This window comes from Toxorhynchites rutilus, chromosome 3 (genome assembly GCF_029784135.1).
Source record: "Toxorhynchites rutilus septentrionalis strain SRP chromosome 3, ASM2978413v1, whole genome shotgun sequence".
NCBI lineage: Eukaryota > Metazoa > Arthropoda > Insecta > Diptera > Culicidae > Toxorhynchites > Toxorhynchites rutilus.
Genome location: NC_073746.1, coordinates 227,754,676 through 227,774,443, shown reverse-complemented (window position 1 = coordinate 227,774,443; position 19,768 = coordinate 227,754,676). Strand labels below are relative to the sequence as shown.

At 45.0% G+C, this 19,768-nt stretch overlaps 1 protein-coding gene across 2 annotated transcripts in view; it reads right to left on the bottom strand.

Annotated features, from left to right (window-relative positions):
* Positions 1-282: 282 nt before the first annotated feature.
* The window catches only part of LOC129776652 (B-cell lymphoma/leukemia 11B), a 129,117-nt gene continuing 109,631 nt past the window's right edge, over positions 283-19,768 (bottom strand). For both annotated transcript variants that reach the window (XM_055782416.1, XM_055782415.1), the window contains exons 2-5: positions 13,671-13,820; positions 13,399-13,587; positions 13,064-13,315; positions 283-3,649 (exon numbers count right to left, since the gene is read on the bottom strand). In XM_055782416.1, the coding sequence (XP_055638391.1) occupies positions 1,137-3,649; positions 13,064-13,315; positions 13,399-13,587; positions 13,671-13,820 (3,104 nt within the window). In that variant the 3' untranslated portion in view covers positions 283-1,136. The remainder of the gene's footprint in view (positions 3,650-13,063; positions 13,316-13,398; positions 13,588-13,670; positions 13,821-19,768) is intronic.

Below are 19,768 nucleotides of genomic sequence, written 5' to 3'. Positions count from 1 at the left end.
TTTTTTTACGTTCATCCCCAAATGAAATAGAGAATCAGGAATGTCAAACTATCGGAAGGGATAAAACAAGAACAACCAAGATGCTTTTTGCTCATCTTAAAATCGAACTATGTGTCTTTATTTTTAAATATTAAAACAATTTGGTGTATAAATTTGAGAAATTCCACGGACATTCCCCCATAAAACGGCGAAGTGGTAGATTGTCCGTGAAATGCTGCCGATTTAAATTATAAAGATATAGATTACACTAAAAACGAATAGAGAAAATATATCAGTCTTAACGTAGAACCTAGCAAATAAAAACGGTTCGCCTGCGGTCGGAATATATTAAAGATGATCTTGGGACGCCACGACTATTATTTACAGACAAATTGGGAGAAACATAACCTGCCAAAAGACAACTCTAACAAACAGAAGTAAAAAGAGTCCAAATAGAAATTGGAACCAAACAAAAATACAAACGACCAAAAAAAAATGCAATTTTGCTTCTGATCTCACTTCAATTAGCCTAAACAATTATCTTACAGAAGGGGGGGACAGAAGTGAAGTTCAGTGAACTAAAGTGCCAACAAAAATGTTATCGTCCTTTTTTCTTCAACAACACCGAAATGTGACGGCAGGCAATGTGCCGTTTTCGATTAGTTTTGATTCGTCGAATGGTTTGTTTTAAAATGTCAACCGCTGCTTTTACTCTTTTATTTGTTTCTTAAATCGAGCGACAAAAAATGTACAAGTCACTACCACTGGGATTGGCTCCTAAATTGTCTCTTGGTAAAAATGGGAATAATTTATAATTTTTTCTTTAACTAACTTAAATGCCTTTTTTCTTCCTTAACACTACTATGTACATAAAAAACCGAGAAATAAAAAATCTTTTCTTCTAATAATTGTGTCTTCTCGCTTTTTAAACTTTGGTATTAATGCCTCTAATTTCATCGTATTTTTTTTCTTTTTTGTCTTTACATGGTATCCTGCCCGGGTCAGGATAGTTCTCTGGGCACGGAAAAACGAACTGAACTTAGGCGATCACACGCTCGCGAAGTGGAGGATCTCGTAACTTCAGTTCGATTTTCTTAGTAAATTCTGGACATCATCCTATTGGGGGGTAGTTCATAACCACTCCATGGAGAGTAAAGTCATGCTGTTGCCGCTTCTTCTTTGATGATTGGAGTGGTGGGATTACTGCTGGAGGGGGTGGTTGCTGTCCGTTCCTGGTGTTCCGGCAGGGATACCATGGGGGGAATTGGCAGTGGAGGCAGCAGAAGGCCGGAAGGAAGTTGCGGTGGTTGAGGTGGGGACACTGGTATCATTGTGATATCACGAGGAGGCTGTGGCGTTGACTGTTGCATATGATCCCGGTGTTGCTGCTGCTGCTGCGCGACGGCTGCCGCGGCTGCGGCTTGTTGCTGTTGTTGGGCCGCTGCCGCGGCTGCCATTTGCTGCGCAGCAAGCTGTTGTTGGGCAGCTAGTTGTTGCTGGTGGTGGAGTTGCTGTTGATGCTGCAGGTGTTGGAGTTCTCGTTGCTGTTGTTGTTGGGCGTGTTGCTGCTGCAACTTGCCCTGATTTACGACACACTTTCGCATGTGCTTTTCGAGTGTCGAGGGTACACTGAAGGGCATCTCACAGAAGCGACATCGGTAGACGTCTTTGCCGAGTCGTCCGTGGGTTTTCATGTGACGCGTGAGTTTCGAGCTCTGCGCACACGCATAGGAACATAGTTCGCACTTGTAAGGCTTTTCACCGGTATGACTTCGCCGGTGGACGGTCAGATTCGAGCAGTTCTTGAACACTTTTCCACAGTACTCGCACGTATCGTTCCGTAGCTTGTTCTCCTTCTTCATCATCGGCTGGAGTAGTCCACCGTGACCTCGGTCTCGATGTGGCTTCAAGTTCTCGAAAAGAGAATCGTTTCGGTGAAGTCCGGGAATATTCCACCAGCTCTCACCACCTTCGAGTTTCATGCGCTTGGAGGTTTCGAAGGGATTCTCGAACGGATTGAACAGAGGAACCTGTGGAAGTTGGGGATTATGATGCTGCAGCATGTTCTTCGCTAGTTCCTCCTTGATCCGTAAGGCGGTCGGCAGTCCATTAAGTTTTTCCGCCAGCCCGGGAATAGCCATTGCGCTATTATTGTTGTCCCGGTCCTTACTCGTCAGCTGCAGCTTCAGCGCGTTTCCCGACTCCTGAAGAGCCTGTTTGTACGCCTCAGAGTACTGGGCGATGTTCGAAAGCCCAAACTTGTCCATAAGTTCTCCGACCAGCGAGGACGGCATATGGACTTGACCGTCTTTTTTGGCGTGACTCTGGGTACTACTCATGCTAAGATCTTCGGCTTCATCCCCAAGAGCATCCTCATTATCCAGGAGGTTCTCCTCGGCTTCGATGTCTTCCGCGTCCATCTCGTTGTCCGAGTCGTCGTCAAGATCGGAATCCATCGAGTCTGGATTGCTGGCTCCATCCTCGGAGGGGTTGCCATGCATTTTCATGTGCTGCTTGAGTTTCAGCTCGTCCATGCAGGAAAAATCACAACTGGTACACTTGAAAGGAAGCTCTTCGGTGTGTGTCCGCCGATGCACGAGCAAATTGCTCTGGAAGCGAAACTTCTTGCCGCAAAATTCGCACGAGTAGAACGCATCGGTGTTCTGGCTTTGCTTGTTAGGGGGAGTCGAAGCCGACCGAGGGGTGTTGGTGATGGTTCCCGACTCCAAACCAAGCTCGGTATGTTTCTCCGGTGGTGTCAAACTTTGGGGTCGGGAGTTATTCGTTAGCGGGGTGGGTGGAAGCTGAGATGGCGAGGGACTAGCGAAGCAGGGCGAGTGCTGCTTGCGGGGACTGGGTGAGTTGGAGGTGTTTTGGTTTGTTCCAGGGCTAGTGGTGCCTGCGAGTTGCCGCAGGCGTTGAGAGTAAAAATCCATGTGAGGTTCCAAAACGAGACCTTGGGTGGCGCCTGGTAACGACACACTTCCCGACGAAGGAGGTCGCTCCGTTGTGGGATTGGTGGCGTTGAATTGTTGATTGTGAGATTTCAGTTGATTCGCCGCAGCGACTGCAGCTGCTGCAAGATTGAGACCATGGTTGCGAAATTGTTCGGACATGAGATGTTCCATGCGAAAGTCATGGTGACCGCGGCCGAAGAGTGGGCTGTGCTGGTGGTGGTTCAGTGGCATCCGCAGCAAGCCAAAGGGGTTCGCATGCATCTCTGGCGGTGGTAGTAGCGGATGGTGTCTCATGCCTGGCGGTGGAAGACTTTGGGAGTCACGGGGTGGATGCTGTTGCGTTTGTTGCTGCTGCATTTGGAGCTGGCTTTGCAGCAGATTGATTCCACTTGCTCTGGAGCTACCGCTAGTGTTGTTGCTAGAGCAGTTGGAGGTGCCGCTGAGGTTATTCATTGAGTTGGATTTGCCGCTCTGCACTAACGATTCGGGTTCGTTGGCTGCCGGGGACTCGTCTTTATCCGCTTCCGCTTCCGTTTCGCTTCTCTCTGCGGTGCTGTCAACGGGGGCCGCGTTCTGCTCTTCTTGTTGCTCCTCGTCCTCGACTAGCGACACCTCGTATATCTTCACTCTGTGGGCATGCTGGACATGCTGCACCAGCCGCCACGCCGAATGGTATTTGGTTTTGCACGTGCTGCACACATAGTTACTGGGTTCTGCAAGGAAAAAACGAAAACATATTTCAAAAATTGCATGAAAAACGGGTTCATCATCAAAGCATGTTGGGAATCACGGAGAAGGCGCGCACAGGAGATAAATATTTATATTGGAGGGACATTCATTGATTCGCTTGTGCAATTCCGCCCGACTGATTGTTTGGTGAAAAATGCAGCTGCACAGAACCAGGTATGCGTACGTGTGTATGTGTGCGTATTGAATTCCGCAAAATTTTCCCCCTTTGGTCACCACCGCACAATCCGCAATCGATGGGTGCGCGTACGGAATGGGGAATACCATGTTGCTAGAGAGGAGGAAGTGCAAACCAAATGATATTTACATAATTTCGCAATGTCTTGTTTATATGCAGCGGCGGATGCAGAAATATTTTCATGGCTTTTAATCGCAATCCGGAATCGGTTTTTATTTCGCTTTGATGAAAATTAATTAAAATATTTTTAACAAGCAAAGATCTCTGCGTCAAAATGGGAAGTAAATATTTGGACGATTCGTTGGTATTAGTTAGTACTAATTGAATATTTGTTGGAAAGATCGTCCAATTCGCCGCAGATGTGTCAGTTGGTGGTGTTGACATTGTTTGCGTGAGTGAAACATGGTTGAATGAAAGTATTGATGACTCTGCTATTGCTATGAATGATTATAATATAGTTAGATATGATCGTGTTGGACGGTCGGACTGAGGTGTGCTATTGTACGTTAAAAAGGGATTGCATCTTATTTCTAGGTCAAACAATCAGACAGGGATCGCCCGCACAGAATTCGTTAGTGTAGAGATCATCGTACAAAATGAAACACTTCTGATAATTGTAGTCCCCCTGAGATAGACTATTCGGGCACAAATGAGAGCTTATTATCGTCATATGGTTTTGCTCGTAGGCACATTGTAGGCATTGCTAACTCTGCACACTTTCGTGTATTTTTTGACTAAAACACCAATTGACAACAATTGGATGTGTATATTTATACTGTTGAATAATTAGATTGTTCTTTTGTCATTGTTATAACCCGATAATTCACCGCAAAAATTAGAGTTGCACACAAAAAAAAATATTAAAAAAATCTGACATCATTGAAAATGTCATATTTTTGTTCCTATTAGTATCGGCGCTAGGACGCAACGAATTCGACACAGATTTGCATCTATCAGATATTACTGAGTATCGTTAGAAAAAAATCATTCAGATATTCATGTACCATCGTGAATTCAGGGTTTTCAGCTTGGAACAATCAATTCAATCTGTTTATCTAGGTCAAAATATATTCCAAAAACAACAAAGGTTGTGTCAAGTAATTATTTTTGTTATAATTATACTGCAATATTTTCCATCTGTACCATTTCTTTCAAAAATGTGTGTCACAATCTGTACCATTCAAAATATTTGTCGCATAGCAAATTCTGTTGCAAAAATAGTACTCAAGCCTCAAATTACTCATTTGTTCGATAGTTGTTATTAGTGAAGTGAAACGGATGGTAGTTAGGCCGGATACCGGATACCGGATATACCGGCAAGCTTCAAGACCGGATGGCCGAATATCTGGCGGTTGGATATCCGGCTCTTTACTTGTGACTGGGAGAAAATACATATGTTTATGAAGCAAATAAAGGATTACATTGGAGGGCGGAATAAACACATTTTCCATAAAAATAATGAACGATGATTAAATTTTATCAAGCCGTTCTACAAGGAATCCTGAACATATTTTTTCTGATAAAGATTTTCTATTGAAATGATGATATTTTTGATGATAATATATTGGAATAATTTTAATACTGATCGAGTAAGAGTATGTAGTTCGAATTTAAATAAGAAAAGAACATCAAATAATTATTTTATTTAATATTAGAAACACTTAGAACTATCTTCAGGGATGATAATCTGAGAGAAGGTACACATACTTCACTATAAATAAAAACTATTAGAGGCAGCCAAACACTCACTAACTTGACGACATATCCGTGGGGCTTTATGGAGAGTATCTTCAAACGCAGGATTAGGAGATCATTAGGAGTATAGAACATTTTAGTTAGGATTGTTGTTCAAATAGTTTTTTTTTGTTTTGCGCAGTGCTTATTCTACATTAATTTGTATCAATGTGATATTAAAAGACAGAAAAATATAAATATTTAATAATAATAATAACAATTTTTGGCTCAAATGAAAGGACGACGCATCGGACCGGGTTCGATGCGGATCAGCAGAGGTAAGGTAAGGCTAAAACGAAACCCATTACGGTCCAACATAATCCACACGTGGTCCTGGTACGGGGGAGCCATATTTTTCGCCTGGTCCACAAGCGCCCGCTAGTAAACGACCGTTCATGGGCACCCGAGAAATAGTGATATACGTATTTGAATACAAATGAGGACAACTTTCCGATGGTTCGCCCCCTCCGATTGGAGAGTGTGTCGGCTCGCCACTAATGGCAGCCAGTGAGCAACACACTTTCTCTTGGCGGGCTATCTTCAAGACGGTGGCGGATGGGAAACCGTAGAATATAAATGTCCGCATATTTATATATGTTCCAACAGACACACATCGCAAATAGCAGATGGTGTCCTCTCCGCTGTGGACCCAAAGGCTAAGGAGAACGCGTTTTGCCGGGGTGGTTTTTTTTCCGTGCTCTATTTATGATTTTTATGTTGCTCGTGACTTCCAAGGCAACACCACACACCCCTTGAAATCGAGACGCGAGGCACTAAGGTAGCAGTATCTCGGACTTTCCATTTCAGCTGGCGCTCCTCCGTGGAAATTGGTGTTGTTTTATTAAAAAGTAGAGTGGCCCTCTTTTTTTTAAAAAATTCGGCGACAAAAATAGATTTGCGGCTGCTGTGGCGTGTCCAATCGTGGCCTGACATTTCAGGGCTGGGTTGATCGACATAACCAGAGCGTCCAGCCAGCGCTGTGTCGGGGTTAAAGATGATCAATTTCTGTAATCACTTTCGATGTGTTAATATATGGGGGATATTGTCGGTTTTTTTTTTGTTAAAGCCAATGTAGTACTTATCGACAGAGAGCAGGAAAAACGAGAAACATTTATTTTATTGTTCTGACAAGGCCAATGAAAGCAGCAGCAGCAAGAAATAGACAGACAAGGGAAAAATTTAGAGCCGAGAACGGCTAAATTTGATTCTGAACACGTTTTACGCAGGATTGAAACATGTGGCAAATGGATTATTGCCGAAAGGGGGCGAGAAGAGGATGTTTTTTCCTGTGTGCAGCGTGTTAAGGCTAGAGAGAAGACAGGACAGTGGCGCTTCTAATGTTGGTTTTAATTTGGTGATGAAAAATTGAAAATTTTCACTTCATTCTCCACGGTGTGGCGATAATGACCCATGTGGTAGTTATGGGCCTACCATCGGGGATTGTCGTTATTGTGGACACACCTTAAATCGGATTTGGCATCATAATTGAATTACAAGACTACATGTTGAGGGGGAGAGGGCGAAGTTCGAAAGGCAATACGCCTCGTCTCGTTCGATGGTGGTAACGCGTTGGCGTCATGAAGCATGGAGCTTTAACGACACGCCACAAGTGCGAACGCATGAAGGTATGCGACAATTAATCATCGTACATCCAATAATTTTCCGCAACAACGAACCAAGCTGAGCGCGAAGCGTTCACGTCTGTTCACACCCGCCCATTCAGTCCCGGCGAAATGACAGTGTCTCCAAAGCGCGTGTTTTGTCCAACCAAGCACTGGGGAGTATGTGGGGTTCCGGAGACCAAAGAGTAAGACATAAACATAGACTCCTAACCTCTCATTAGGCGGATAGCTACGTGCCTCGTTTGCAACGGGTTAAAGCCGCTGTCCGGTTCAAGGGGCGCGAAGCTGAGGATGATAAATGTTACTACGCAAAACCGCAAATCGCCGAGAATGTAAGTGAGTGACCCCCTGAAGACCGGTGACAGTTCCGAGCGATTCTCTGTGGGCATTGTTCTCGCCCCCTCGCAAAATTCAACGGAAAAGAGAGGTTCTTCCAGCTGTCATCGGCGACAGGAATATACCATCCCATCTCTACGATGACTGCAAGATGATGTTTCAATATCGACGTGATCTTTTGCGCCTCGCAGGTTCTTCGCGTTTCGTTGGCGCGCAAGGAGTGGCCGGCTTTTCGATTGCGCAGAGATTATTCTGGAAAGATCGAAAGGAATCTCGACAACACACACATACACAGAAAGGGGGTGAGACTGCTTCTATCGAAGCTAAGAATACGATAGCTGGCAAGATTAATGAGAAAACAGCAGTATTGTTATTATGCAAGTGAATTCTGCTCGCGCCCACGCGCGCTCTCTGGCCAAGATCGTGCGCCTTCATTCATCAAAAATGCATTTCAAATTAATTTCCATATTGTTCACCCTTTCGAACGTTGCGAGCGCTTGAAAATAATAAGAATAAAAACGTTTTCATGACTGCAATAGAAAAAATGTCACCCAACAAAACAAAACCCATAAGTTCATCCGCTGTGACCCTGGAATGCTTTTTATATACTGATCAAACTATTAATAAAAACGATAAACCCTCGACAGTATCAACAACAGCAACAAAAAAAGACTCATCTCGCGCTCACTCTACGGAAAGGTCACGACAGTAAGGGATGAGCATGTGCTACGCATCCTCGCTCCTAGTTCGCCCTCCGCGCGATGATTCCGTCAGCTTGTGCTACCCGAAAATAGTAGTTGTTTGTGATTATCAAGGGGTTACACGCACCTTTATGTAAATTGGTACCCTCGAAAGGCAAAGTGTTTGTGGATCGTGCTAGGCACGAGACAATGCAACTGAGCAGGTCAGCGGTCCAATTTAACGGCCAAACTAGTTCCCCGAAGAAGAACGTAACGACAAAATCGTAATTATAAATTCAATTTATTCCTGCTATTTTCCATTGAAAAAAAAGAGACACTGGAAGACACTCGGGCGGTGATAAATATCCCAATCGCGATGCTTCCACAGCAGGATCAATTTTTTTTCGGGATCGATAAATCAAATGCGGCCCCGCGATAACGATCTGATGATCCTTTCTTTCGACTTGATTCCTGGTAGTGGCAGGAGACGAAAAAAAGGATAATCACGATAGCCATCAGCTAGAAGGAGAGAGAATATTTATAACCGCAGGTCAGTTTGCACCCGGGGCGTACCTTTTTGTCAGAACTAGCCAACCTTTGTTTAGTTGAGTGGGTTGAGCAGCTCTAGTTTTGAACTGTCATCCAGCGTCCGTGGGAAACGGTTCGACAGGTGGTATCGAACCCCTTTGAGTGGAGTTTTATTCAATCGAATTTTCGCTGGAGGAATCCCTGGTGGTCAGTAAAATTTTGGTTCGGTCACGTACGACCCATTCTGAGTGGATTTTTACGAGCGCCGGAGAGAATTAGTCCTCTTCAAATTTGCATTGTCCCCTTGGAGAACCTTCTTCAAAAAAAAGAAGCTTTGTTTGCTCAGAAAATAGACCCAAATCCGAAGGGGAGGGATGCCCCGAAAGCTCGTTATCAAGGACAGAATATGACCGCTATCATCATACCCAGCGTCCCAAGAAAGGCCAGGGCAGTGTCGATTTTTATTACGGTGCGTCCCATTATCAGCTTAGGATCGACGGGACAACCGGAAGGGTCGGCTGTGAATAAATATGTTTTATTCGAAGGATGGATTCTAACCGATTTGGTCATTTCCCTTTCGAGCGAAGATGAAATTTATGTCCTTTTCAGTGTGGAATATTAAACACATCTCGATGAATGGAAAAGCCAGTGAGTGTGTGTGGCACGGGACAATCACACTTCCTCTTTCGGTGGAAGTTTACGACGCAGTGTTTTAATTATTCTCTCGTCTCATCTTCCATTCTACTGCCATCGGATCCTTTAAATTCGAGGCGCACAAAAAAAACACAAGCAAGCATAAGGATAATTAACATAAGCATGAACGACACGAGTGCAACTCCGCTAGGTACCCTTTTCCCGGAATTCCTCGCTCTTCCCCCGGTTCCAGTCGGGCCGCATTTACGCGCACCATATCTACGGTGCTCCTGTGCGGGTCTCGTCGCGCTCGTGCTGCACAATCTTCCGCGGTGGCCCCGGAAAGCGACGACTCGGCATGAATGGGTAATATATTGAACAAGACAAAAACAACACGCGTGCTGCCGCCGCGCAGATCCTCGCGGTGGAGTGGCACACAGGCTGTCAACGAGCGTGAAACGATTTTGTAGGTTAGTCGGCTTTGTTTACGGAAGTTGTTTTTGCTGTCTCCTGGGCGGTGAGGAATAAAGGATTGAAGGCATCATTCGAGAGCATGGATATACGATGATCAACGCGCGTACACACCATAAGGTTGGGGTTTTTTTTACTCCTAATGAAATTGAAGGCCACTTCCGATCCGTCGATGGCGTGATGACGGGTGCCACACACGCGGGGCGTTTCACTTTCAGGGAATACCCTGCCCCCGGGAGTCGATCGAAAGTGAATTTTTAGACAAACAATGAAGTTTTTTCTCTCGGTTTGAATGCGCCCGGATAATCAGTTGAATATCAGCTGGTGCACTGAAAATGTGCGATGCGAGCAGATGCTGTTGCCACCCTCTTCGAACGTGCTGAGCCACAAAAAAAAGGGTTAACCATATTCAAATGACAGACAAACGGAAAATAGAAGCTTTTCAGTTGCTGCGGCTGCTGCTGTGATCTCAGTGTAAGATGATATTTTGATTGGTTCGAGTGCAGTGCAGGGTCTAATCCGTTCCTACGTCACCATTGGCACAGAGCACAGGACAAATAAGACAATATCAATTACGCTCTTTTCGCTTGTGTCAATCAGGAACACTTTCTAGCGGGCGGCTGTGCTCAATATGTGACAACACAGCGGAAGACTTGGAGCGAAAGGATTATCCTTCGTTCGAGAAGTCCACACGGCCATGTCAGGAACAGTTGTGTGCGTCTTTGGATGCTTATGACGTATGACGTCACACCAGCCATGGCCAGAAGTTCGCTCCCAGTGGACTCGGAGACACATCCAATATTGACATTTTAATTTGCCTCGTTTTCTAGCAGTCTAGGCTGCCAACCTTCTTTTTTTGCACTGATAAGCAGGGAGATAATAACCTCAGCACGGTATGTTTCAGTGCGCGCCATGTGACACAAGCCCCGGATGCCCACCGGTGAGAGGAAAGGGTGGATGGCCAAGTGTCCCCTTATCTGGAGAGTCGTTTCAATACCGATTGGCATATGCGAGACGTGGAGCCGACTGGAAGTGCACAGGACGAGGAGGGGATAAGAAGTTCATTCTGGCGCAAAAGGAAAATCTATTATTTGCAGGAATGGAATTTCACATAAAAGCAATTGTACTGTGCTCAGTGCACAAAAGACGGAGACGTTGGCGACGTGGATAAGTGCAGCTCGCTGGTTTTGGTCCTGTAGCGACAAAATATTGGTCGAGACAGGATATAAAGTATCGTTTTCGTCCCCGCCACTGCTTCTGATGCTGCCTCTGCTGATGGTGGTGGTTCGTGTGCATCCGGATGCAATTTTCTCATTCACGTTCTACGGGTGACCAGAGCAGAGACACGCGAACAGAGGACGTAATTTGATCAATTTGATTAGTTTCGGATGCGCGATTTCAATTCCCAGGTTTGCTAAGCAAACCCGCGAAGCGTCCCATACAGGATTTGTCCAACAAGATCGAAGGTCTTTTCTTGTCTGTGGTTTTCATGGCATGGCGAAGAAGAACAAGCAAAAAAAAAGAAATATTTCCACATATATCTTGCCGGCACTGCGAAAAACGTTGCACTAACTCGACCACAAGAAACATATGGTTTGAACTGAAGCCAACGGAAAACCCATAACATCCGGAATGTGCAGAGAGCGCCCGGGACGGCGACAGAGAAAGCGGAAAACTCACTCCGTGTGACCACCGGGAGATAGTTTCCAAAGAAATAAAATAGCAATAAAACCAGTCTGATTAGCCCATTCTTCTGGTGGCGAATAACCCTTCCATTTCGGAGTGTGTATGGTAGTAGTGCATCCAGCTTGGACTCCCCGTCGGGGTGGAAACGGTCGTAAAAATCTCCAAGTCGACACATTTAAAACAAATTCACAGCAAATATCGGACACCGTAAAGGGAAACACACATGAGAGAGACTGGAAAACTTATCCGGGGTCATTCTCCAAGCGGACAAGTGTCACCATCCCTCACATCCTCGCACCACCCCCGCCCACATGACGGAAACGAGAAATATTATTCCGTCTTTGTATCGCTTCCGACCATTACGACATCGCTGCTGCTGCTGTCCTGCATTTGCATAAATGCCCACGTTTTAAGCTTATTCACAAACACACCGCCACAACCGGACAGCAGCAGCGGGTGAAAGGGATTTCGTGAATCGTGACACTGTGAATAGCCACTCGGTAACAATGAGGTTAGATGCTCGGTTTTGGAAAAAAAGAGATGAAATAAAAAGATGCAGAGCGACACATAACAAAAGCTGCTGGCTCACAGTCCTCTTTAACGTGGGTCAGAACGTCATAATCGCCGGCTTCCTGGCTTCCCGGCGTCTTCCCGTAGTCCCGTGATGTGTACGAGTCCAGCTCGTAGGATAGACTCAACTCTCGGCCCGGACACAATGGGCCCCGACAGGGAGGACACGGTGGATTTTCCAAATCACCAATATTATTTATAAACTCCTTTCTTTGTGGTTATTTTTCCTCTGAATTTCGAAGAAGAAGGGTATTAACACCAATTTGCGCAACAGGGGGAAGAAAACTCGAACTCGGGAAGCAAAAGGAGGGAAAAATGGGACGGTGGGTGGTGAAGAACGGGAACACGGGAACAAAGCATTGAATAGATGCAGCCAAAATGCAGCTAACCGTGAACTGATGGACATCTGGATGCTTTGGAAGGGTTAACCGAAGAGAGCAATTCACTGCACTCAGCGCGCGAAAGAATTAAATCACCGAAAGTCCGGACAGCATAATAGTATGATGGATTTAATCTCTTCATTCGATTTTGCCCTCCATTCGGTTTGGATGTCAAAAACAGCGCACACAAGCTAGCTACAAGCGGGAGACGACAAGCCGAGATAAGTCCTTTTCAGGACGCTGGTAGAGGTGCGTGTGTATGTGGAGAAGAACTCCGTATGAATAATTAATCAACAGTAATTGATATTTTTATGCATTCTGCATGTAATCACAATTGGCAAGTGAGTGGACACTGTCTGTGCAAAAAAAAACGAACCCTTCCAGCATATGTGTTACACATTCCCAGCAGGAGGCCAGTGGTCAAAACACGAGAGGGCATTTAATCGTTTCAGCTGGACATGACCGAATAGAAGAACGGGGGACCAAAGAGGGTAGCAGAAGGAATGCATATTTGATGAACACTTTAAAATGACTGCGAGGATATGTTCACATGTCAACTTACCGGTACTGGTCGTGTTAGATTCGACATCCGTCGACATCTCTGTGCGGGAACGTTTCAGGGCAGGTTCGTCGGATGATGGCTCGTCTCCGTTGTGGGCGGCCAGATCCGATTCGGGTCGTTCTTGCTTGATTTGAACTTCGTCACCGGAGGGCAACTTGTTTGTTTGCTCCTCGTCCTCGGCGCCACTGGCCGTGCTGGTGCCCAGCGCGCTAGCGTTCGAAGGACACCGCGTGGAGGGAGTGTTGTCCGACTCTGTTGGAGCAGGGAAGACGGATCGTAAGAATTGGTGGTAGTTCGAAATCGCACAATTTTTCCGTCAGCACAACAAAACTTACCTTCATTTAATCGCTTTGGTGTGCTGGACGCACCATCCCGAAGGAGTTCCGCCGGACTGGTGGGTGGTGGTGTGTGAACCCGGGAACCGCTGGGTTTCCGGGCCGAAATGGGTGCAGAGATCGAGGGCCGCCGTGAGTTGGATAACGTAAGAGGTCGTCCATCGTCCGAATCTCTGTCGCCGGCTGTTGCTGTGGGCACCAACACAAAAAGAAAGTTACTCCACACATTCTTCCGCGTCCCGGGACCCGGGCTGGGATTCGGTCATACATACCTTGTGAATAGCATTGGCCGTAGTTTTCCTTGTTGCACTGTAGCACTTTGTGCTGGATGAATCGCACAATGTCGGAGAGGGCGAACGTTTTCTGACAGGACCCGCATGTTAGGATATCTTGAGTGCCTTCAGATTCTCCGGTGTCTGAATCTGTGAATGTGGCAGGGGAGAGAGAGCGAAAAGGGTGGAATTAAAAATTATTATCTCATCACAGCTAATTTAATGAATTTAATTAGATGTCTGCTTTCTACAACACAAAAGTCTTCGGAAAAGGAAGTCGGCACGCGGTACGAGCATTTTTTCGGTAGGGTCACCACCGTTCCCCCCACTGTCGGGATTTAATTAAATGGAACGGGCGTTGGAATTCTGCGCTTCCGCGGCGTCGATTGTCTCCTGCCCGCGAAAGCCGATGCTAGTAGTGTTGTACTAGTGGCCGAGTGCTCGCCAGCTTCCATTTTTACGAGCTACAAGAATAATAACCATTGGCCGTTAGTGTCAGGAACTGAAGGAATTTCGGTTGACACTTAACTTTTCCTCAATTTTCGCACTCGAGAATTCCAAACCCGGGCAGCAGGACAATAGGAATCCTCTTTTCGGAAAGGCCCCTCTTGGCAGTGTGGATGGAGGCAATAAAAGTTTGTGTGAAAAACACTTTCACAAAACTTATTTATATCGAGAGTTATAAATTGCGCTATTTTCATTTTTCGGAATTAATATAATAAATTCTGTCTCATCCCGTCCCGGGGGGACACGAAGCTGCGCTCCACGAAGGACAAATAAGTTCGATTTTATCTCCCTTCTTGAGCGGTGCTCGGTTAAGTTGGATGAGGACAGGATAACACTATATATCTATTGGAAGATGTGTAATTAATGTTTCTCGAAGCGGCGAACGAGCGAGAGACATCTTCTTGCGAAGAATTATGCGGGCAGAAGGACAGAAGGGGGTGCGCGCCTTCGGAAGGGAGCGGAAATAAAACCGAAATAAAAATCACTGCCAGCGACAGAAAACTGTAGTTGAGTGCTAGCGTAGTCATTAAATAGTGGGGCGGTGTGGTCGTAAACCCCTGGCTTCACCCAGAAAAAGATCAATCTCGAGAGCCCCGAGCACGAACCAGAAGCTACTTTGACAGTTATGTCTTGCCCCCTGAATTGACCTATTTGGGATGAGATCCGAGTCCATGAAGAGGACATTAGTTCCACAAGGAGGGATACGATTTTTACGACCAAAACGAAGGATCGGAACAATTAATATGGTAATTTTCGCCACTTTGGTCGGCGCCCACTCCAAATGCCCGAACTGTGATCCAAGTGTCATATATTAGACTAATTGGAACTAGTGTAGTTTAGAGGCGAAGACGCTTCGATCTGCACGCAGTTAATAAATTATTTTACGAGCTGTGGCGAAGATATTCATAAATTCTGAACGAATTGATATCCTGGATTGGCAGTTAGATCAGCTGAGATAAATTTTATTGGCTATTTGCAGGAAATTTTGCAGCGCTATATGAGCAATTAACAAATGTGGAGTGGCGTCGGCTAGGTTCTCCCATCACCTCACACGAAAACAACAGCCAAGAACGGAAAGACCACGAGTCAGCTCCCTTATCGCTAATCCGTCCACATGAGAAATTCGATGGTTCCATTGTTTTTCACGACGTGGTTCTGTCATCGTGTTCCTTCACGTCTCTCGGTCTTTCGTGTGCTATCGATTGTTTGATCCGGACACCGGGAGCCACACGGCCACTGTCAGAGAGCTCACAATCGTATATTTATTAGATTAATTCTCGGCTCAATGGAAAAACCTCGGTATCGATTCTCCGCGAGCTATTTTTTTTCTGTCCATCCGGGGGAGAATAGCTGCGCTCCTTATCGGAATTGCCAACCGGAGCGCAAAGGATGGCAAAACTATCAATAATTTGATAAATGAATCCGCCCGTTTGTCGTTCCCCGTGGGGTCGGAGAACGCGGACGCGATATCGAATTGTCGCGTCTGATTTTTTTTTGTTCTTGCCGTTGTTGGTTCCCTGCGTGTCCTTCTCGGTTAACGTTCCTCGGGCGGACAACAATGTCGTCGGGTTTGAGTAATGACAGCAAATTGCGCCAGCAGTCGAAAAAGAACAATCGAGATTAGCTGATAAGCAAACACGAGTTTGGCAAGTTTCACAAATGGGCAAAACAACAAGCAAATAAAGCGAATTAATCGAGGGACACAACCTGCCACCGCAGACTAGGAGCAGCAGCAGGGCAAGCAAACACACAGTTCGTGGCGGCCACTTGCGTCAGTTTAGACGGGTAAAGCTCTAGAGCCTTTTTGCGGTTGGGAAAACCATACCACCTTCTGCTGCCGGAATGGAACATATATATGTAGAGCAAATAATCCCCCGAAGCTATTCGAGAGGGATTACGCTTTTTCGCAGCGATATTTACACATCAGTTCTAACGTAATTCCTTTCGGGTGAATGTGGAAACGTTCGCTGGCTAATGTCCATCGTGTCGCAAATTAATTAAACCTAATTACTGAACACACATAACGGTCTCACCCCTTAATTCCTCTAATTGACCCTCGAGGTATAAATCTTCGAACAAGTGTTGAGCACCTAGTGATTCCCGATAATCGTTCGATTAATCGATTAATCGAATACTTCCTACAAAAATCGATTATTAATCGAACGAATACTGCGCATCCAATAATCGAAGCCATCGAATAATTTACGTCGATTCATCGATCCAAATTCAGAGAAAAAAATCCGGTACGGCCACTGCAGTTTCAATTGTTTTAAAGGGGTTTTGATTATATTGAATTTGCAATGTAGTGCATAATTGGACCTAGTGAATGCCTTGGTCTGCATGTTTTTGTCAGTGGACTTTTGCTTTGACATTCATAACTTTGTTTCATCAACTTTTCAGTTCAGAATGTTCTTTTGAATAGTAGTAAAAAATTGAACGTGAGTGAAAAAAACATTAAAATTCGCTGGGCAGTAAATAAGGAAGTGCATTACTTTTTTAACCATTTGATTCATTCTCTCTTTTTGATACAACAGGTTAGCTCAGACAAGAAAAAAAAGTAATGAGCTGTAATCGTTACTTTCTTCGGAATCCTTTGTGCTTGAGCTGATCTTTCGGATAACATATTTTGTTTAATTTGTTAGCTGTATTTCCCATATGCGTTTGATGGCACAATTCGATTCTGAACGTTCTAGTCATAATAGAGGCCTCTTTGAGAAAATTCTCCCCAAACCACTATTCAATTGTGGCTTGAAGCAACTACCTGTATGGAAACGACAAAGCCGGAAAATCGGACTTTTTAAAGCGGAACTGTGATGAATATCATAAATATAAATTATGTACATAATGAAATAGTACACATAATAAAAGCGTTTCTATTTTCAATATTTATATAGATAAAAATACCTGCATTAAAAGAAAACATGACACAACCAAGAATCGTGTTATTCTATCACATAGAAAATCTGTTTAATACGGAAAAGTTAACTTTAAATCACATATTTCAATTTCAATATTAATTAACATTGTTTCGGGTAGAGACGCATACATCATTTTCATTTTTATAGCTGATGAAGAGATGTTACAAACAAGTTAGTAAACCAAATAGCAACCGCAGCTCTTTTAGTAAATGAAATTATTACAAATACAATTAATCATAAAGGCAAACAAATTCTAGCAAATTAGTATAATTAGTCTAACTAATTATTTCGCTCAGTGTGGCGATTAATCGATTAATCGATTATTTTGGGGCGATTAATCGTATCAAGTAACGAACAGCTGAAAAATGTTCGATTAGTTAATGAACGATTAATTTCAAAAATCGGGGATCACTAAGCACCCTTCCACCGAGACACCTTGCTCATGCATCGGACACTACTGCCCAACCAATGACCATTGATCGGCTTCGGCAAAGTTCGTCTGCACGAGAGCGGACCAAAGGATAACAAAAGGATTTCGGAAGGAGAAAGAACTGGCAAACGATGAAAAATGGGCGTCCACCGGTTTCGGACAGTGACCAATAGCCCCGAAGGGGTGCGTGCGTGTGTGTGTTTGCATCGGTGCCGAAATTTACACAACAGAAGCGAGAGAGAAAGAGAGAAAGAACGTCGTTTCGAAAAGTTTTCAAAATAAAGTAAACACAGATAAAAGAGAAATCCAGAGAAACCATCGGTAGCCAATACGGGAGCCGGGTTTGAGCGCTTTCGAAGTGTTGTGGCTCACGCGCGTCCAAAGGGGCCGGTCAGTGACGGCAGCAGACGGGATACCGAAGGGATAATTGATGCCTGTCATCGCTGGCTAGCGTGTGAGCGGTGGCGGTAAAGCATCGGTGCAGTTTCCGTCGTTATTGCAGCGAATTTGTCGTTCTATAAACCAACTGAAAGTGCGGTCAAATCGAATTAAAATATACCACTTTTTTTCAAATGTTCCAGAACTATCCCACTGGAGTTGTTCACCCTGCAATAATCACTGGGTGCACGCATTGAATAGAGGGAGCGGGGTCAAAAATTAGGGGTTTTACATTTCAGTTAACAATCGATAACCGGAGCGAATGAATAGAGGTCTTTCGGAAACTCGAGCATGGAACGGAAATCGGTCAATCATTGTCATCCGGGTTTGACAGTTAGGACCGTACTCAAAATGGAGAACATTCAGCTGCAGCTCGATCAAAATGTGAATCGAACTTGGCACAATGTAGGCCATTCGTGAACTCGAGCACTTGAGGAGGCTCTGATTGAAGAAGAGAGAGTTCGAATTAAGAAAAAAAATTGCAACTGCAAATCATCGACCAACAGCTGTTCGATTTGCGTGCATCGGAATGGATTAAAGCCCGGCTTTGGAGAGTGCTTGAAATGCGAGAACAAAATCAAATCAAGCTTGAAAGAATTTACCGCCGTCAGGTCGCTGTCGAGAACTGGGAGCGGCCACTTACTCTTGATCTGGTACTTGTTGGAATACAATCGACAATCCGCAACTGCTACAGTGCTCTACAGGGCACTGTAGCCTAATAGCCGCCGAATCGAATCGAAGATTCGATCGTTGTCGTTCCTTGCGGGAAGCGGGAGTGTAAAGCTGCACGTCCATTACTCAAATATAGGGGTGCTAATCTGTGACCAAATATAATGTTGTGGAGGCGGGTTAGGTCACCCCAGGCAAGCGTCGCTACCATTCAACAAATTTATTATGGAGTTATTTCCCGAGAGGTGCTGTGGCAAATTCAGAGAGGGTTCCTCAACATCAACGGTCAACTTCTTGACATCGCGAACATTGAGCTCATAAGATGCTGCGCGTTTTTTTATTATTATTTAAGCAAGGACATTCAATTCTTTTGTTGATGTTCTTGTCCGGAAAGCGGCGCACCCTATTTTTGGTTTCTTTCTTCGAAAGCGACTCTCCGGGAGTTGCGTCTGTTAATCGGGCCATTGGGCTACAAATGGGAAGTCGTTTTCCGACGTTGCGAAACCGCACCACATGGGGAAGCGAAATCGAAGCGTATAAAAATTTATGAACGCCGAACCAATTGCGGGGCAGTTTCCGAAGTCAACACTCATTACACATCCGCGAAATTGGTAGACAACAAAACAATGGTATTAATTTCGGATGAGTTCTGATAACGGGGGCAGGAATACGCAGGACACCATAGATTTGCTGGGAGGATCTCTGTGATGTGATTGACTTTCGATGAATAAATTACTGTATTGGAGGAAGTTCTGCGTATCTTCGGTACATACGATGCTGTAATGAGGCTGTCAGCGAATTCAGCGGTTTTGCGGCGCAACCACACACTCCCACAATCGACGGCTATAAAAATTCATATCGGTTCATAATCAAACAATAAGGGATAGATGGGAAACGGGAACTTTTCCCTTCGACCGGAGCGAGGCGCTTCTTTGGCCTTGGCCACTCTCGCCCACCGTATATTTATTTATTTATTCATAAAGATTTTGATTGAAATCGGAAACAGGCGGAGAGCACCCACCCAGAAGTAGGGCGCTCCTCGCAGGGACAGGAGGGAAAAAATAACGTCCCAAATTCGATTAGGAAGTTGTAAATGATATTGGACCACGGCTGCTGCTGTCAATCGACGTCCGTCT